The sequence below is a fragment of the Garra rufa genome, unplaced genomic scaffold (genome assembly GCF_049309525.1).
Source record: "Garra rufa unplaced genomic scaffold, GarRuf1.0 hap1_unplaced_296, whole genome shotgun sequence".
In the NCBI taxonomy this organism is placed as follows: domain Eukaryota; kingdom Metazoa; phylum Chordata; class Actinopteri; order Cypriniformes; family Cyprinidae; genus Garra; species Garra rufa.
In genome coordinates this window covers 755-15181 of record NW_027394564.1, presented here as the reverse complement: position 1 = coordinate 15181, position 14427 = coordinate 755, and the positions used below count along the sequence as shown (strand labels likewise).

General features: G+C 32.0%; 3 protein-coding genes across 3 annotated transcripts; 1 reads left to right on the top strand and 2 right to left on the bottom strand.

Moving 5' to 3' along the window:
• Positions 1-774: 774 nt before the first annotated feature.
• Positions 775-1440, bottom strand: LOC141317086 (protein PIGBOS1). The gene is made up of 2 exons (XM_073832905.1): positions 1348-1440; positions 775-1172 (listed from the first exon to the last, which is right to left on the bottom strand). Exon 2 carries the CDS (start codon positions 1117-1119, stop codon positions 913-915), a length of 207 nt encoding a protein of 68 aa, XP_073689006.1. The 5' UTR covers positions 1120-1172; positions 1348-1440; the 3' UTR covers positions 775-912.
• A 205-nt stretch (positions 1441-1645) lies between these two features.
• On the top strand, positions 1646-9322 carry LOC141317087 (GPI mannosyltransferase 3-like). The gene is made up of 12 exons (XM_073832906.1): positions 1646-1893; positions 3734-3863; positions 3956-4073; positions 4144-4248; positions 5813-5943; positions 6033-6173; positions 6266-6317; positions 7418-7629; positions 7729-7793; positions 7871-8084; positions 8855-9035; positions 9123-9322. Exons 1-12 carry the CDS (start codon positions 1779-1781, stop codon positions 9249-9251), a joined length of 1593 nt encoding a protein of 530 aa, XP_073689007.1. The 5' UTR covers positions 1646-1778; the 3' UTR covers positions 9252-9322.
• Positions 9323-9608: 286 nt separating this feature from the next.
• LOC141317088 (cell cycle progression protein 1-like) lies at positions 9609-13851 on the bottom strand. The gene is made up of 2 exons (XM_073832907.1): positions 12565-13851; positions 9609-10850 (listed from the first exon to the last, which is right to left on the bottom strand). The coding sequence occupies exons 1-2, from the start codon at positions 13803-13805 to the stop codon at positions 10652-10654; spliced, it is 1440 nt and encodes a 479-aa protein (XP_073689008.1). The 5' UTR covers positions 13806-13851; the 3' UTR covers positions 9609-10651.
• Positions 13852-14427: the final 576 nt, after the last annotated feature.

The window sequence follows — 14427 nt, the reverse complement described above, 5'->3', positions numbered from 1 at the left end:
ATATATATATATATATATATATATATATATATATATATATATAACTTTTTTACATTTTTATTTATTTTAAATGATAAACCTATTGCAGAATTTAAAATGACACAATCTTAATTCAATTTTTTAAATAATAAACATTTTGTATAGGCTGAAAGGAGGATACAAGCTTAATTTATTATTTTAATTTATATATATATATATATATATATATTACATTTTTATTTTTTCATATATATTTAATTTTTTTATATAAATTATACACATTGCAGATTTTAAAATGATACACGCTTAATTCTATTGTATTTTTTAAATGTCATAGTCTTTTAAATTACAATTTTAGACTATTTATTTTTAAATAAATTTTAAATCAAGATTAATTTATTTCTTAATTTATTATATTTTTATTTATATAATTTTTAAATGTTTTTTATTTTTATGTTTATTTTTAATTGTTATAATTTATATTTACATTTTTATTTTTATAAATGATACGCATTGCAGATAATAATGATACAAGCTTAATTCAATTGTACTTTTAAATGTTATAATCTTTTAGATTGTTTAAATGTTTTTTTATTTTATATATATTTTATTACACATTTATTTTAGATTATTTATTTTTAAATGTTAAACATTTTGCAGATTTTGAAAGGAGGATGCAAGCTTAATTTAATAACTTTATATTTAAATGTTATATATTTTTTAATTTTTAATAATGTTTATTTTCAATTGTTATACTTTTATTTTTATTTTACAAAAAATATGAATAGTATGGCATCTTTTTGCTTATTTTCAGTGTCAAAAGGGCATTTTATTAGAACCTTTTAAAGACACCACTTACAAAATATATGGAAAAAAACAAGCATTTAACACATTCAGGCACATTCAGACTCTCACATAGTATCTAGTTTGACGTCAGTCTTTGGTTGCATATGCATCTTGCTGTGCGTTTTGGGTAATTTCCGCTCTCTGCTCCTCTGGGTCAGGCTTGAGGTGTTGATCTGGTGCAGTTGGAGGTTTTCTAGGTGGCTCAAATACAGGCCTGTATATATACACACCTCCCACCACTCCAAGCAGAGTAGCAAACGCAATCTGATTAAAGGGAATCCGTCTTCCAATCATGATCTTATGTTATGAAGAAACACAGTCCATAAAAGAAACAAATCATCCCACAGCTGAAAAGAAAAAAAAAGACAAGGTTAACTGGACTCAAGCCATTGTGTATATCTGCTGTTTACAGTATTTTAAATGAAGTACACTGCACAAATGTTATTTATCAGCGTGTATTATGGATAACTAAATTCGATAACATTCAACACGTATATCTTAATTGTATAATATTTCTCTCACCGTGAGGTTTTAAATCGTTTATTTCAACTGAGTAATATGAGAAGTATACAGCAAAACGCATGTAGACAAGGACGAACGAGTGACTACGGCAACTCGCGAAGGCCAAATGCGACGTACATTTTGGCATTTCATTTTTTTTCCAACATATAATTGTTATAATATGTGCTAGAACCTATTTTAATCAACAACGAAACACTTTTGAATGCATCTAAAATTATTCTAAACAAAAATGTCTAGCGTTAAACGTCTGTTTGTATGTCCTTATTACATATTCATGAGGTCATGCGCGACGTCATGACCCAAACACGGAAGTGAATTTCGTTTTCACATTTAAGTTACAAAAACTCTCAGCAAACGCGCATGAAAATGAATACATTCGGTCGGAGTTAAAATGCTGGAGTTTAAACCTCATATGAGGCTCAAGTGGAGACATGGAGAAGATTCGAGAGCGATTTAAACAGAAAAAGCCCTCGTGTGAATCAGTGAGACTGAGGAAGAGGAGCTCCATTCTGTACAACACAGATGTCAGGAAACCTCAAACACTCAGTGAGAAATTTTATCTTGGCAGTATTAGACTTATTTTAAAGCTAAATGTGTTTTAATGAGAGGAGAAGAAGTCATATTCAGTCATCTTTAAACAACACTAAGAAAAAGTAGATTACTTTTAAGTTAAATTCTAGGTAATGTAATTTTCTGTTGCCAAAAAATTAAGATCATAAGCAATTTTGTGTATATAAATGACAATATATGCACACACACACACACACACACACACATATATATAAATATATATATATATATATATATGATTAGATTTTTTTCCATTGTGGCATTATTATGACGATTAAGTACATTTTCCCCACAGAATTTTTATTTCCATCTGCTAAAAAAATATAAAAATAAAATTTAAAAAATATATTTAAATTGTATTTATCATATTTTCTTAATATAAATTGTATTCATTATATAATTTATTACATTTTAATTAAATCTTAGTAGTGATTATAGTATGTCTTTCACTAAATTTATTCTTAATGTATTTATGCACTTCTTTTAATCTTAAAACAGTAATAAATATATTGTTAATGTATTTATTTTTGCATTATGACACTATTTTCGTTACAACTAAGTATATTTTCCCAACTTAAATTCTCATTACTCCCAAATAAAAATAAAAAAATGATATATTTACATTTTTTTATCATATTTTCTTAATATAAATGTAAATTGTATTTATCATATAATTTGTTACATTTTAATTATATCTTATTAGTGATGATAGTATGTCTTGCACTGAATTTATTCATACAATTTATGCACTTATTTTAATCATAAAACAGTAATAAATACAATTTATTTTTGCTCTGTGACATTATTTTCATGACAACTAAGTATAGTTCGCATTACTCCCTAATAAAAAAATTAAAAATTATATATTTAAATTGTATTTATCACATAATTTATTACATGTCTTGCACTGAATTTATTCATGAATTTTATTTATGCACTTCTTTTACTCATAAAACAGTAATAAATATATTTTAAATTTATTTATTTGCTTAGTGACATTATTCTCGTGACAATTACTGGTGGGTATATTTCCCCCCTTTAAATTCTCATTACTGCCTAATAAAAATTTTTTAAATGTATTTTTAAATTGTATTTATCATGTTTTCTTAACATAAATTGTATTTATCATATAATTACGTCTTGCACTGAGTGTATTCATACAATTTATTTATGCACTTCTTTTAATCATAAAACTGTAATAAATATATTATTAATTTATTTGCATTGTGACATTATTTTCATGACAACTAAGTATATTTCCTCCCATTTCTTTCTCATTACTGCCTAATAAAAATTAAAAATGTATATTTAAACTGTATTTATCATATATTCTTAATATAAATGTAAATTGCATTTATTTATCATATAATTTATTACGTCTTGCACTGAGTTTATTCATACAATTTATTTATGCACTTTTTTAATCATAAAACTGTAATTACTATATTATTAATTTATTTATTTGCATTGTGACATTATTTTCATAACAACTACTTAGTATATTCCCCCCCTAAATTCTCATTACTGCCTAATAAAAATGTAAAAGAAATTATATTTAAATTGTATTTATAGTTTTCTTAATATAAATCGTATTTATTATATAATTTATTACATGTCTTGCACTGAATTTATTCATGAATTTTATTTATGCACTTCTTCTAATCATAAAACAGTAATACAAATATATTTTTAATTTATTTATTTTTGCATTGTGACAATATTTTCAGTATATTTCCCCTCTTGAATTCTCATTACTGCCTAATAAAAACGTTAAAATGTAAAACTAAAAAGACTAAAATCTATGTGATTTCTGCAGAATTCTTTGGCATCAGCATCAGCATTTTCACGGTCATCTTCCGTCTGCTCAACTGCATCCTGGTCCAGACCAGCTTCGTCCCGGATGAGTACTGGCAGTCTCTGGAGATTCCCCATCGAATGGTCTTTGGATATCCTTGTTCATGCATTGAGCTTTAAAACTGGTCTAGTTTGAATATAACACTCACAAATGTGCAAATTAAATCCTTAACGTATTTCTCACGTATGGCTATGAGACATGGGAATGGAAAGAAGGCATCCGGGGATATTTTTATCCTCTCCTGTTCGCTCTGATGTACAAACTCCTGCATCTGATGAATTATGACACGGTTTATTTATTGGTAAGACTTCAATGTATTTTATGGACAGCAGGTCTGATAGTTCTCTAACGTGAATACCTGTTTTTCGCAGGTGCTTGTGCCGCGTGTTTTCCAGGCTCTGCTGGCTGCGTATGCCGACGTGAAGCTGTACAATCTCGTCCTGCAATGGGAAACTCCAGATGTGGCCAAATGGACAGTAAGATGACAGTCTTAAAGTAATAGTTCACCCAAAAATGAAAATTTTGGACTTAGATGAGTTTGTTTCTTCCATCAGATTTGGAAAAATGTAGCATTGCATTACTGGCTCACCAGTGGATCCTCTGGAGTGAATGGGTGCCGTCAGGATGAGAGTCCAAACAGCTGATAAAAACATTACAATAATCCACACCGCTCCAGTCCATCAATTAACATCTTGTGAAGCCAAAACTTGCGTGTTTAAGAAACAAATCCATATATTTTTTTCAAGTTTTTAACTAAAATATGAGTCTATAATCCATAGTAACACTTCCTCCAGTGAAAAGGTGGTCTGGTCTGAATTAGGAGAGAAATCTGCACTGATAAAGCACCATTTACAAGTCCAAAACAGCTCTAAACAAATATGTGGCTGGATTTTGGTGTGAGAGACAACAGCAGATTGACTTTTTCACTGCAGGAAGCATTATTATAGATTATGGTTATGGTTTCAATGTAAAAACGTCTTAAAGATGGATTTGTTTCTTACAAGTACATAGCTTTTGGCTTCTCAAGATGTTAACTGATGGACTGGAGTGGTGTGAAATATTGTGATGTTTTTAATCAGCCGTTTGGATTCTCATTCTGACGGCACCCATTCACTTCAGAGGATCCATTGGTGAGCAAGTGATGAAATTATGAATTATTTGTTTTGACGATATTACACAGATACACAAACACTGCATTAGTTTGAATGCTTATGTGTTGTTTTGACTCAGTTCTGCTGTTTCTTGTCAGTATTTTTATAAACATTTACTGTCCAAGATGTAGATGAGTAGGGTTGCAAAAATGTGGAAAATTTCCAGTAAATTTCAGAAACATTCCAGAAATTTTGGAAACTTTCCAAGATTTTTTTTTTTTTTTTTTTTTATCTTCCTGGGATTTTTGGAAAGTTTCTGGAAATTTACCGGAGATGTTGCACCCGTTTTGCAACGCTATAGATGAGTGGATCACCTGCAGTGAATGGGTGCCAACAGCATGAAAGTCCAAACAGCTGATGACAACATCACAATAATCCACACCACTCCAGTCCACCAGTTCACATCTTGAGAAGCCAAAAAGCAAATCCATAATTTTCAACTTTGTCAATATATAAATTAAATTCATAATAATGCTTCCTCTAGTGAAAAATTGTCTGGTCTGAATCAGAAGAGAAATCTGTGCAGATCAAGTAACGTTTACAAACCACAACAGTCCAAAACGGCTTTAAAAAAATATGTGGGTGGATTTTGATGTGAGAGAAATTTTCATTAGAGGAAGCATTATTATGGGTTATGGACTTGTATTTTAGTTAAAACCATCATAATGTTGGATTTGTTTCTCACAGCCACACATCTTTTGACTTCTCAATGTGTTAACTGATGCACTGAAGTGGTGTGGATTATTGTGGATTATTGTGATGTTTTTATCAGACATTTGGGCTCTCATTCTGACGGCACCCATTCACTCCAGAGGATCCATTGATGAGCAAGTGATGAATTGAATGCTTTTGTGTTGTTTTGACTCGGTTCTGCTGTGTTTCCCGTCAGTATTTCTGTCAGATGTGTTCATGGTTCACCTGGTTCTGCTGCAGCCGGACTCTGACCAACACTATGGAAACGGTTCTGACCACTTTGGCGCTTTGCTTTTACCCATTACCCCGGTCCAAAACGCACAACAGGTGCATAATACACAACATAGAGTCATAACTACACACTAGTGAGTGCATGAACCTGTTAAAGACACTTATTTCTGCTCTCTCCTCATCAGCTGGAAGTATTTGTCTCTGGTGTCGCTGGCCGTCGTTGTCCGTCCCACAGCTCTGATCGTCTGGCTTCCTCTGCTCTTCTATCATTTCTGTGTGGAACAGAACAAACTGAAGCTCGTCGCACAGAGATGCTTTCCTATTGCGTAACTGTTGCATTCGTTTGTAGTTTACAAATTGGATTCTCTCTGTTAGTTTACTGTATGTTAATAAATGTTTTCATTATTTGTTTGTGCAGGGTTCTCGCATTGGGTGTCTCAACACTGATAGACTCTGTGTTCTATGGAAAGGTATTTTTTTAATTTTAGTCACACACTAAAATTGTGTATTGTTATGTATATGTGACCCTGGACCACAAAACCAGTCACAAGGGTCAATTTACATCTTCTAAAAGCTGAATAAATAAGCTTTCCATTGATGTATGGTTTGTTAGAATAAGACAACTATTTGAAAATCTGGAATCTGAGGGTAAAAAAAAAAAAAAAAAAATCAAAATACGGAGGAAATCACCTTTAATGTTGGGTTTTATATATTTACGGTAGAAAATTTACAAAATTTCTTCATGGAACATGATCTTTACCTAATATCCTAATGAATTTTTACATTGATTATTTTGACCCATAGGGCCTACAATGTATTTTTGGCTATTGATACCCGTGCTGTTATGGTCCAGGGTCACACATACTTATGTTTTGTTCTAGTGAACAAAAAGCCTAAAGCAACAAATTTAATCATTTTTATTTCTAAACACAACCTGTTTTAATTGAAATTGATATTTAATAATCATAAAATCATATTTTAACCCAAAAAGGCCATAAACCAGTATTTTAAGTATTATTTATATATATTTATTATAGTATTAAATTATAATAATTTTAATTTGCTGTTTTTATAGTTTTAATTTTCACTTTAGCTTAAGACATTTTTATTAGTTTGTCTTTTTATTGTTTTTTGTTTTTAGTATCTTTATTTAGCATATATATATGACATTAATGAGGAAATGCTCTTTTCTAAAAAATAATGCATGTTAAAAATATTTTTTATATATATATATATATATATTATTAAAAAGAATTTGCACTGAATTTGAGGTGTGCTATTTGTAATTAAAATAACAGTATATGAATCACTTTAAGAATAAAACAAGAATAATCAGAATTAATTACAAACAAATTTTTACACTTTATGTTAAAGAATTAGGGAGGAAAAAAAGTGGTTAATTGTCATTATGCAAAATCATATTTTTGGGAGGTTAAATATGCACTGATATGTTCTTTAAAGTCTTTATGTGATTCCTACTTTTAGATATTTGTTAATAAATTACTGAAACTGAAAAAATTTCACAAACTGTATCATCATCATCATTACCATCACATCTGTATTTCTGAAGTGGATCCTGGTCCAGTGGAACTTCCTGAAGTTTAACGTTCTGCACAATGTGGCGGCGTTTTACGGAGCTCATCCGTGGCACTGGTACTTCACTCAGGGTCTGCCGGTCGTGATCGGCCCGCACCTTCCTCTCTTCCTCCACGGATGTTCACTGGCCACAAAAAAGCACAGGATCCTGCTAATAACCATCTTATGGACTACAGTCATTTACAGGTGAACACAGAACATCTGCATGTATCTAGACACAACACAGAGATAGCATTGTGTCAGCAATATGTCATTTTATTCAGCTCATTTAACGTGTTTTTGCAGTTTGCTCGCACACAAGGAGTTCCGGTTTGTTTATCCAGTGCTGCCATTCTGTATGATATTTTGCGGTGAGTACCTGAACATTTAGCCATTTGTGTAGATCTGAAAGCGTTCTAAAGATTTTCGTGCACTCTTGCACTGACAGGTTTGTCTTTGGCGAAGCTGCAAGCGTGGAGGAAACCTGCTGCTGCCGCCCTGCTGCTCTTCAATCTGATTCCTGCATTATATACGGGTTTGATTCACCAGCGTGGATCTCTGGACGTCATGCATGACCTGCGGCAACTGTGTGACGCCAGCGACTCTCAGAACTCAACTGAGCTGCTGTTCCTCATGCCGTGTCACTCCACGCCGCTCTACAGGTAACATCTACATCTAAAATAAGTCATTATAAATATAATGGTGCATTAACCCTGTAAAGCCTGACATTTGAAACAGTGGTCAGAAAATATATATATTTTTAATGTTTTTTTAAAGAAGTCTCTTACTCACCAAGCCTGCTTTTTTACTAATTTTTAAAAAAATTTACTGTTTAAAATAACTGTTTTCTATTTGAATATATTTTAAAATGTAATTTATTTCTGTGATGCAAATCTGAATTTTCAGCATCATTACTCCAGTCTTCAGTGTCACATGATGCTTCAGAAATCATTCTAATAAGCTGATTTGCTGTTCAAGAAACATTTTTTATCATTATTATTATCAATATTTAAAACAGTTGGGTACATTTTTCAGGATTCTTGGATGAATAGAAAGATCCAAACATCAGCATTTATCTGAAATAAAAAGCATTTGTAACATACACTACCATTCAAAAGCATGGGGTCAGTATTTTTTTTACTTTTATTTAGCGACGGTGCTTGAAATTGATCAAAAGTGATGATGAAGACATTTAAAATGTTACAAAAGATTTCTCTTTCAGATAAACGCTGTTCTTCTGATTTTTCTATTCATTAAAGAAACCTGAAAAAAAATTCCAATCAGGTGTTTTTAACATAATAATTAGGGCTGGGACACGATTAATCGTGTCCCAGCCCTAATAATAATATTAATAAATGTTTTTGAGCAGCAAAACAGAACTGTGCCTCCTTTAAAACACTAATAAAGGACTGGTTGCATTTGTGCGTTGCAGTCACCTGCATTGTCCTCTCAAACTACGTTTCCTGGAGTGTCCACCAGATCTGACAGGAAATGAGGACTATGTGGACGAAGCTGATGTGTTCTTCTCCAACCCTCTTCACTGGCTCCAAACGTCCTTCCCATCTCAGTCCACATTACCCTCACATATAGTGATGTTTGACCCCCTGGAGAAGGTAAAAGATCCAAAACAATGAAGTGCAGTCAAAATGTATACAATTAAAAAAAAAGTTTAATACTCACTTTGTTTCGTTCTCTTTCAGGAGATTGCATCATTCCTGGAGGAAAACCAATTTGCCAAACAAGCTGAAATATTCCACACTCACTTTCCTGAAGGTCGAGTGGGAAGGAACATATTAATATACACGAGAGGATCTGAAAATGAAGACTAATTGATGTTTTATTTTTTTTTTCCAAGATGTACAACTGATTGCAAACGTATATAAAGAGTTTTGTTTTGTTACACTGTCTCTTTCATTTTCAAAGCAGGAGCACAATCATCAGTGAAGCAGTGAAAGACTTTTATTCTAGAGTTTAAGTGCAACATCAAGCAGTTTAAGTGCATTTGTGTTCAATTACATTACAGCCGTTTCCAAACAAGGAATGTCATTTAGCCGATAACCACACAGACAAGAAAAAGAGGGGAAAATAGTGCAGATTGAAACTAAATCTTCAATAATACACGGCAAAAAATGCTTTTCTTACTTCGATTTTTTGTCTTGTTTCCAGTCAAAATATCAAAAAGACGAGTAAAAATTATTGTCTTGTTTTCAGAAAAAACAAGTCAAATTTAAGCGAGTTTTTGCTTAGAACAAGCAAAATAATTTGCCACTGGGGTAAGCAAAAATATCTTATTTTAAACAGAAAACAAGGTTATTTTTCTTACCCCATTGGCAGATTGTTTTGCTTGTTTCAAGCGAAAACACACTTAATTTTGACTTGTTTTTTCTGAACTCGCCTAGAAAATCCTTCTTGATTTAAGAATTATTAGATATTTTGGCTGGAAACCAGACAAAAAAAATCTAAGAAAAGCATTTTTTGCAGTGTATCTTCTACTGCACTGCAAAAAATGCTTCTCTTACTTACAAATACAAAATATCTTAATTTTAAATCAGGACAGGAAGGATTTTCTAGACAAGTAAAATTTGTCTTGTTTTCAGAAAAAACAAGTCAAAATTAAGCAAGTTTTTGCTTAGAACAAGCAAAAACGCACTTAATTTTGACTTGTTTTTTCTGAAAACTCGTCTAGAAAATCCTTCTTGATTTAAGAATTATTAGATATTTTGGCTGGAAACCAGACAAACAAAATCTAAGTAATAAAAGCATTTTTTGCGGTGTATCTTCTACTGATCTGCACGTTCAAAAAAAAAAACTCACAATGCTTTTATTATTCTTCCAAATCTACTGAACCTTGGAGATGGAAAATAATTTCAATATAATTTATTTTGATTTGTTATTTGGTCCTAAACAAAACTAAACACATTTCTGTTCTGATCAAGTTTCAAAATATTAGTAAGTATTTCAAATGCAACAAAACAAAGTGCTTTTCGGGTTAATTTTTTGCATAACTCCAGGGAATGCGGGAACATAAACGTGCCTCAGAAATACCTCTAATTACTTCTAATCTGCTGAAAAGTGCAGAAGGAGAAACACTAGAAATCATTCAACCAGCATTAGAACATTTAGACTGTGCAAAAATCAGAGAAAAGGTGAACCCAAAGCTTTCTCGAACCTTCTCCAGGACAAAACAAACAGAACAGGAGCAATATTGAGAAGACGTGAAATGTTTCTTCTAATATTTGGGATCGAAGGGCATGGGGCCCAGCTCTATTTTGACATCTGCGAACTGTCGGTTGGGGTCGCGTCCTGATTGGCTCCATTTCTTGGCTCTGTGAGGGCGAGGACGAGGCTGCTGCTGCTGCTGCTTCCTCTGCTGCCGCTGGCAGTGACGCCACGCCTTGCCCTTTGACCCCGGCCCTTCGAAGGGTCGACTGCAAATTTACAAACAGGACATTTGTTTAGGGTTTGCCACAAAGCCTCATGCGTGGTTGACTCATGCGTGTGTACATGCAGACTCTACTGTTTTTCAGACCTACAGACAGAGAAGCACAGAGACCAATGCGGTTATGGATAAAATAAAATAATTACAGACAACAAGAAATCAGCCATTATACTGGAGATTCTCCTCAGAAACATTACTGACCAATAATAGCCTACACTAGAAAAAATGCTTTTCTTACTTTAATTTTTATTGTCGTTTTCATTTAAAAATTCTTACATCAAGAAGAATTTTCTAGACGAGTTTTTCAGAAAAAAACAAGTCAAAATTAAGTGTGTTTTTGCATGAAACAAGCAAATAATCTGCCAATGGGGTAAGAAAAATAATCTTGTTTTCTGTTTGAAATAAGATTTTTTTTTGCTTACCCCACTGGCAGAATATTTTGCTTGTTCTAAGCAGAAACTCACTTAATATTGATTTTATCAATATTGATGTTGTCAGACAAGCTTTTACATGTTAATATATATCCATATATAACTCTATATGATTTAAGTCGTTTTGAACAGAATTGTAAAGAAATTATCTTTAAAAAAATACAATTAATTTCTTACAGTAGTGAAATTTTCATTTTATAAATATATATATATATATATATATATATATATATATATATATATAGTGTTAATTATCAAAAATCATATAAAAATTTGTATATATAATATTAATTAATTATCAAAAATATAAATATCATACATACATTTATTTATTAGCTTTTTTAATAAATATATAATAAATAAAGCTAAATGCACATTTTAAAAAATGACAAAAGCACAAAAAAATTAATACAATTAAAAAATACAATACATTTACAAACACAAATGAAAAAAAAATTAAAAGAATGAAAAAATATGTAACTGATTTTTTTTTTTTTAGGAAAAAGCAAATCTAAAAGCTAAAACAAAATTTTTTATTTTTTAATCGGCAAATAAATTAAAATAGGTTTACACACACACATAAAATATATAAACAAAAACAAAAATTTTACATTTTTAATTGGCGAGTAAATTAAATAAAATAGTTTATATATATATATATATATATATATATATATATATATATATAAGCTAATAAAGCTAAATAAAAAAACATAAGTGATAAATGAAAAAAAATATTTACAAACACAAATGAAAACAAATGAGAAGAATGAAAATTGAAATTTAGCATTGGCAAGTGAATTAAATAAAATAGGTTTACAAATTACAAAAATGTAACAAATTAATATACATTTATAAAAATATAAGAAAAGGTAAATAAAACTTTTAAAAATAACAAATGCACAACAACATTTCTAAAACTAAAAATAACTAAAAAAATGCACATCAGAATAAAAAATATTTTAAAATATTAATAAATGGGTGAAAATTATTATACATAATATTTATTAAGGTGAAACATTATTCATTACTATAATATTATATAAAAATACTAAAATTAAACTGCTCCCAAATGGACAGTTACAACATTTTAAGAGTACCTACATTTGGCAAACTACAGTTAATTAAGTGTTGATAATTAATTATAAAGATTTTCCATATAAATGTGTTGTAAAAACACTAGAAACACGTTAATAAAATAAGCAGAAATCGTGCATTAATTATGGAAATAAAACAGCCTCAAAATGAGTTTCTCGTGTTAAAACGTCTTACCTCGGCCCAAAGTTTTTTAAATACGTATCTCCAAATATGTGTCGATAGATGTAGTCGTCCAGATCCTCAAACACGTCGTCGCTGAGGCTGTGATATTCGTCTATTTCCTCGAGGTAATCCTCGACCCCGCTGACAAAGTCCGTAAACAGCATCTGGTCGTGAATGAAGACGCCGTTATGGAAGTAATTATCGATAAAGCTCTCCAGCTCCCTCCAGTGGTGAAAATGTCCCACTTCTTTCTGCAAATAGCTCCGCAGGAGCTCATTAAACTCATCAGCTCGAACAGGATCCATCGCCTTATTGAACAAACTCATAGACTCCTGATAGGCGCAATCAAACACCCCTGAGCATCCTTTGGGGGGCGTTTTGTGGCCCGTTTCTTTGTGAGCGCCGGGTTTGCGCGTATTGCGATCGGTGTGAAAGGGATCGGCGGTTGATTTGCGAGGATGCCGGTGAAGAGGTTTCTGCGGCTGCCAGTCTTCGCCACGCTTGTTTCCTTGCTCCTGCTGAAACGTGTGATGCTCTGTTTTGTCGTGAAACCTCTTCTGATGGTTGAAGACATTCGTGGCCGAGTCTTTAAAATGCCTGAATGTCGATTTAACCGAGTCGGAAAACTTGCGCAGGTTTTCCTTAACCGCCTCTTTGGCTTTTTTAATCTGCTCTTTGTGATGGTGCACAAACTCTTTAGTTGAGTTCTTCACAGCGTCAAACGTTTCCTTCACTTTTCCCAGCATCCCATCTTTGGGAATCTTGGTTTTCACGTCTCGGTCGCCTTTCGATCTTTCCTCCTTCGATTCCACGTACAATCGTTCCCAAAGATCGGAGCGCTGCTGCTCGAATTTCAACTTGTTCTCGAGTTCCTGAAGTCGCGACTGGAGTTCTTCGGTCTCGGGATCCGTCTTGCCCTCTTTTCTAATGTCCTCCAGTTCCTCCTTCAGCTTGTGGGTCACCTTGCGCTCCTTATCGAGGTCTTTCCTCAGCACCTGGGCTTCGGCCTTCAGAGCTTCTCTTTGGCTCATGAAGCTGCGCAGTTTTTGCTTCTCCTCTTGTAAGTGGCCCTTCAGTCGCTGGTTTTCGGACTGGATGGAGTCGGCTCCGGCTCCTCTCTCCTCCAGCTCTCGAATCTGTCCACGCAGGTACCTCAGCTCCTCCTGCAGGGCCGACAGAGACGCTTCTTCTCGCTCCAGAGTGACTTTAAGGTGCTGGTTCTCTGTGGTCAGGTCGCTCTGACGAGACTCCATTTCGGTTTTGGTTTGCGTCAGTTGCAGGTATAAATCTTGTCTTTGGGCCTGTGTTTTTAGACAGGAAGTTAATGTGCCAATAAATTAGTTGATTTATGTAGATATCTAAAAGAATATCATGAAAAAACACAATAAAGCAGCATAACATACTGTTTGTGTAAAATTAAAATAACTAGGTGTTGCATTTTTAAGTTGGCATCTGGTTTTGTGTTAAAAGTACAATCAGCAGGGTTAAGTTGACTACAACCATCAAATAAAATAAGAAAATAAACCACATAAAACTAAATTCATAATAGATAACAAAAGCAATAAAACAAAAAAGTTCCTATTTTAATTCATTTTTAGTTCAGTTTTAGTTTTAGTTAATTTAGTATTTTGTTAAACTATATGTTAAAACTAAAACAATAAAAAAACTATTTGTTAATTGCAATAAAATAAACATGAAGTAAAATAAATATTTAAAAAATTTATGTTTTATATTAAAAACAAATGTATTCTCATTTTCATTTAGTTTAACTTGTTCTATAACTAAAACTAAAAAATAAACAAAACATTAGAAATTAAAAACTTAAACTTAAATAAAACTAGTTATAAACAACATTTATAAAAAAAACAACTACAA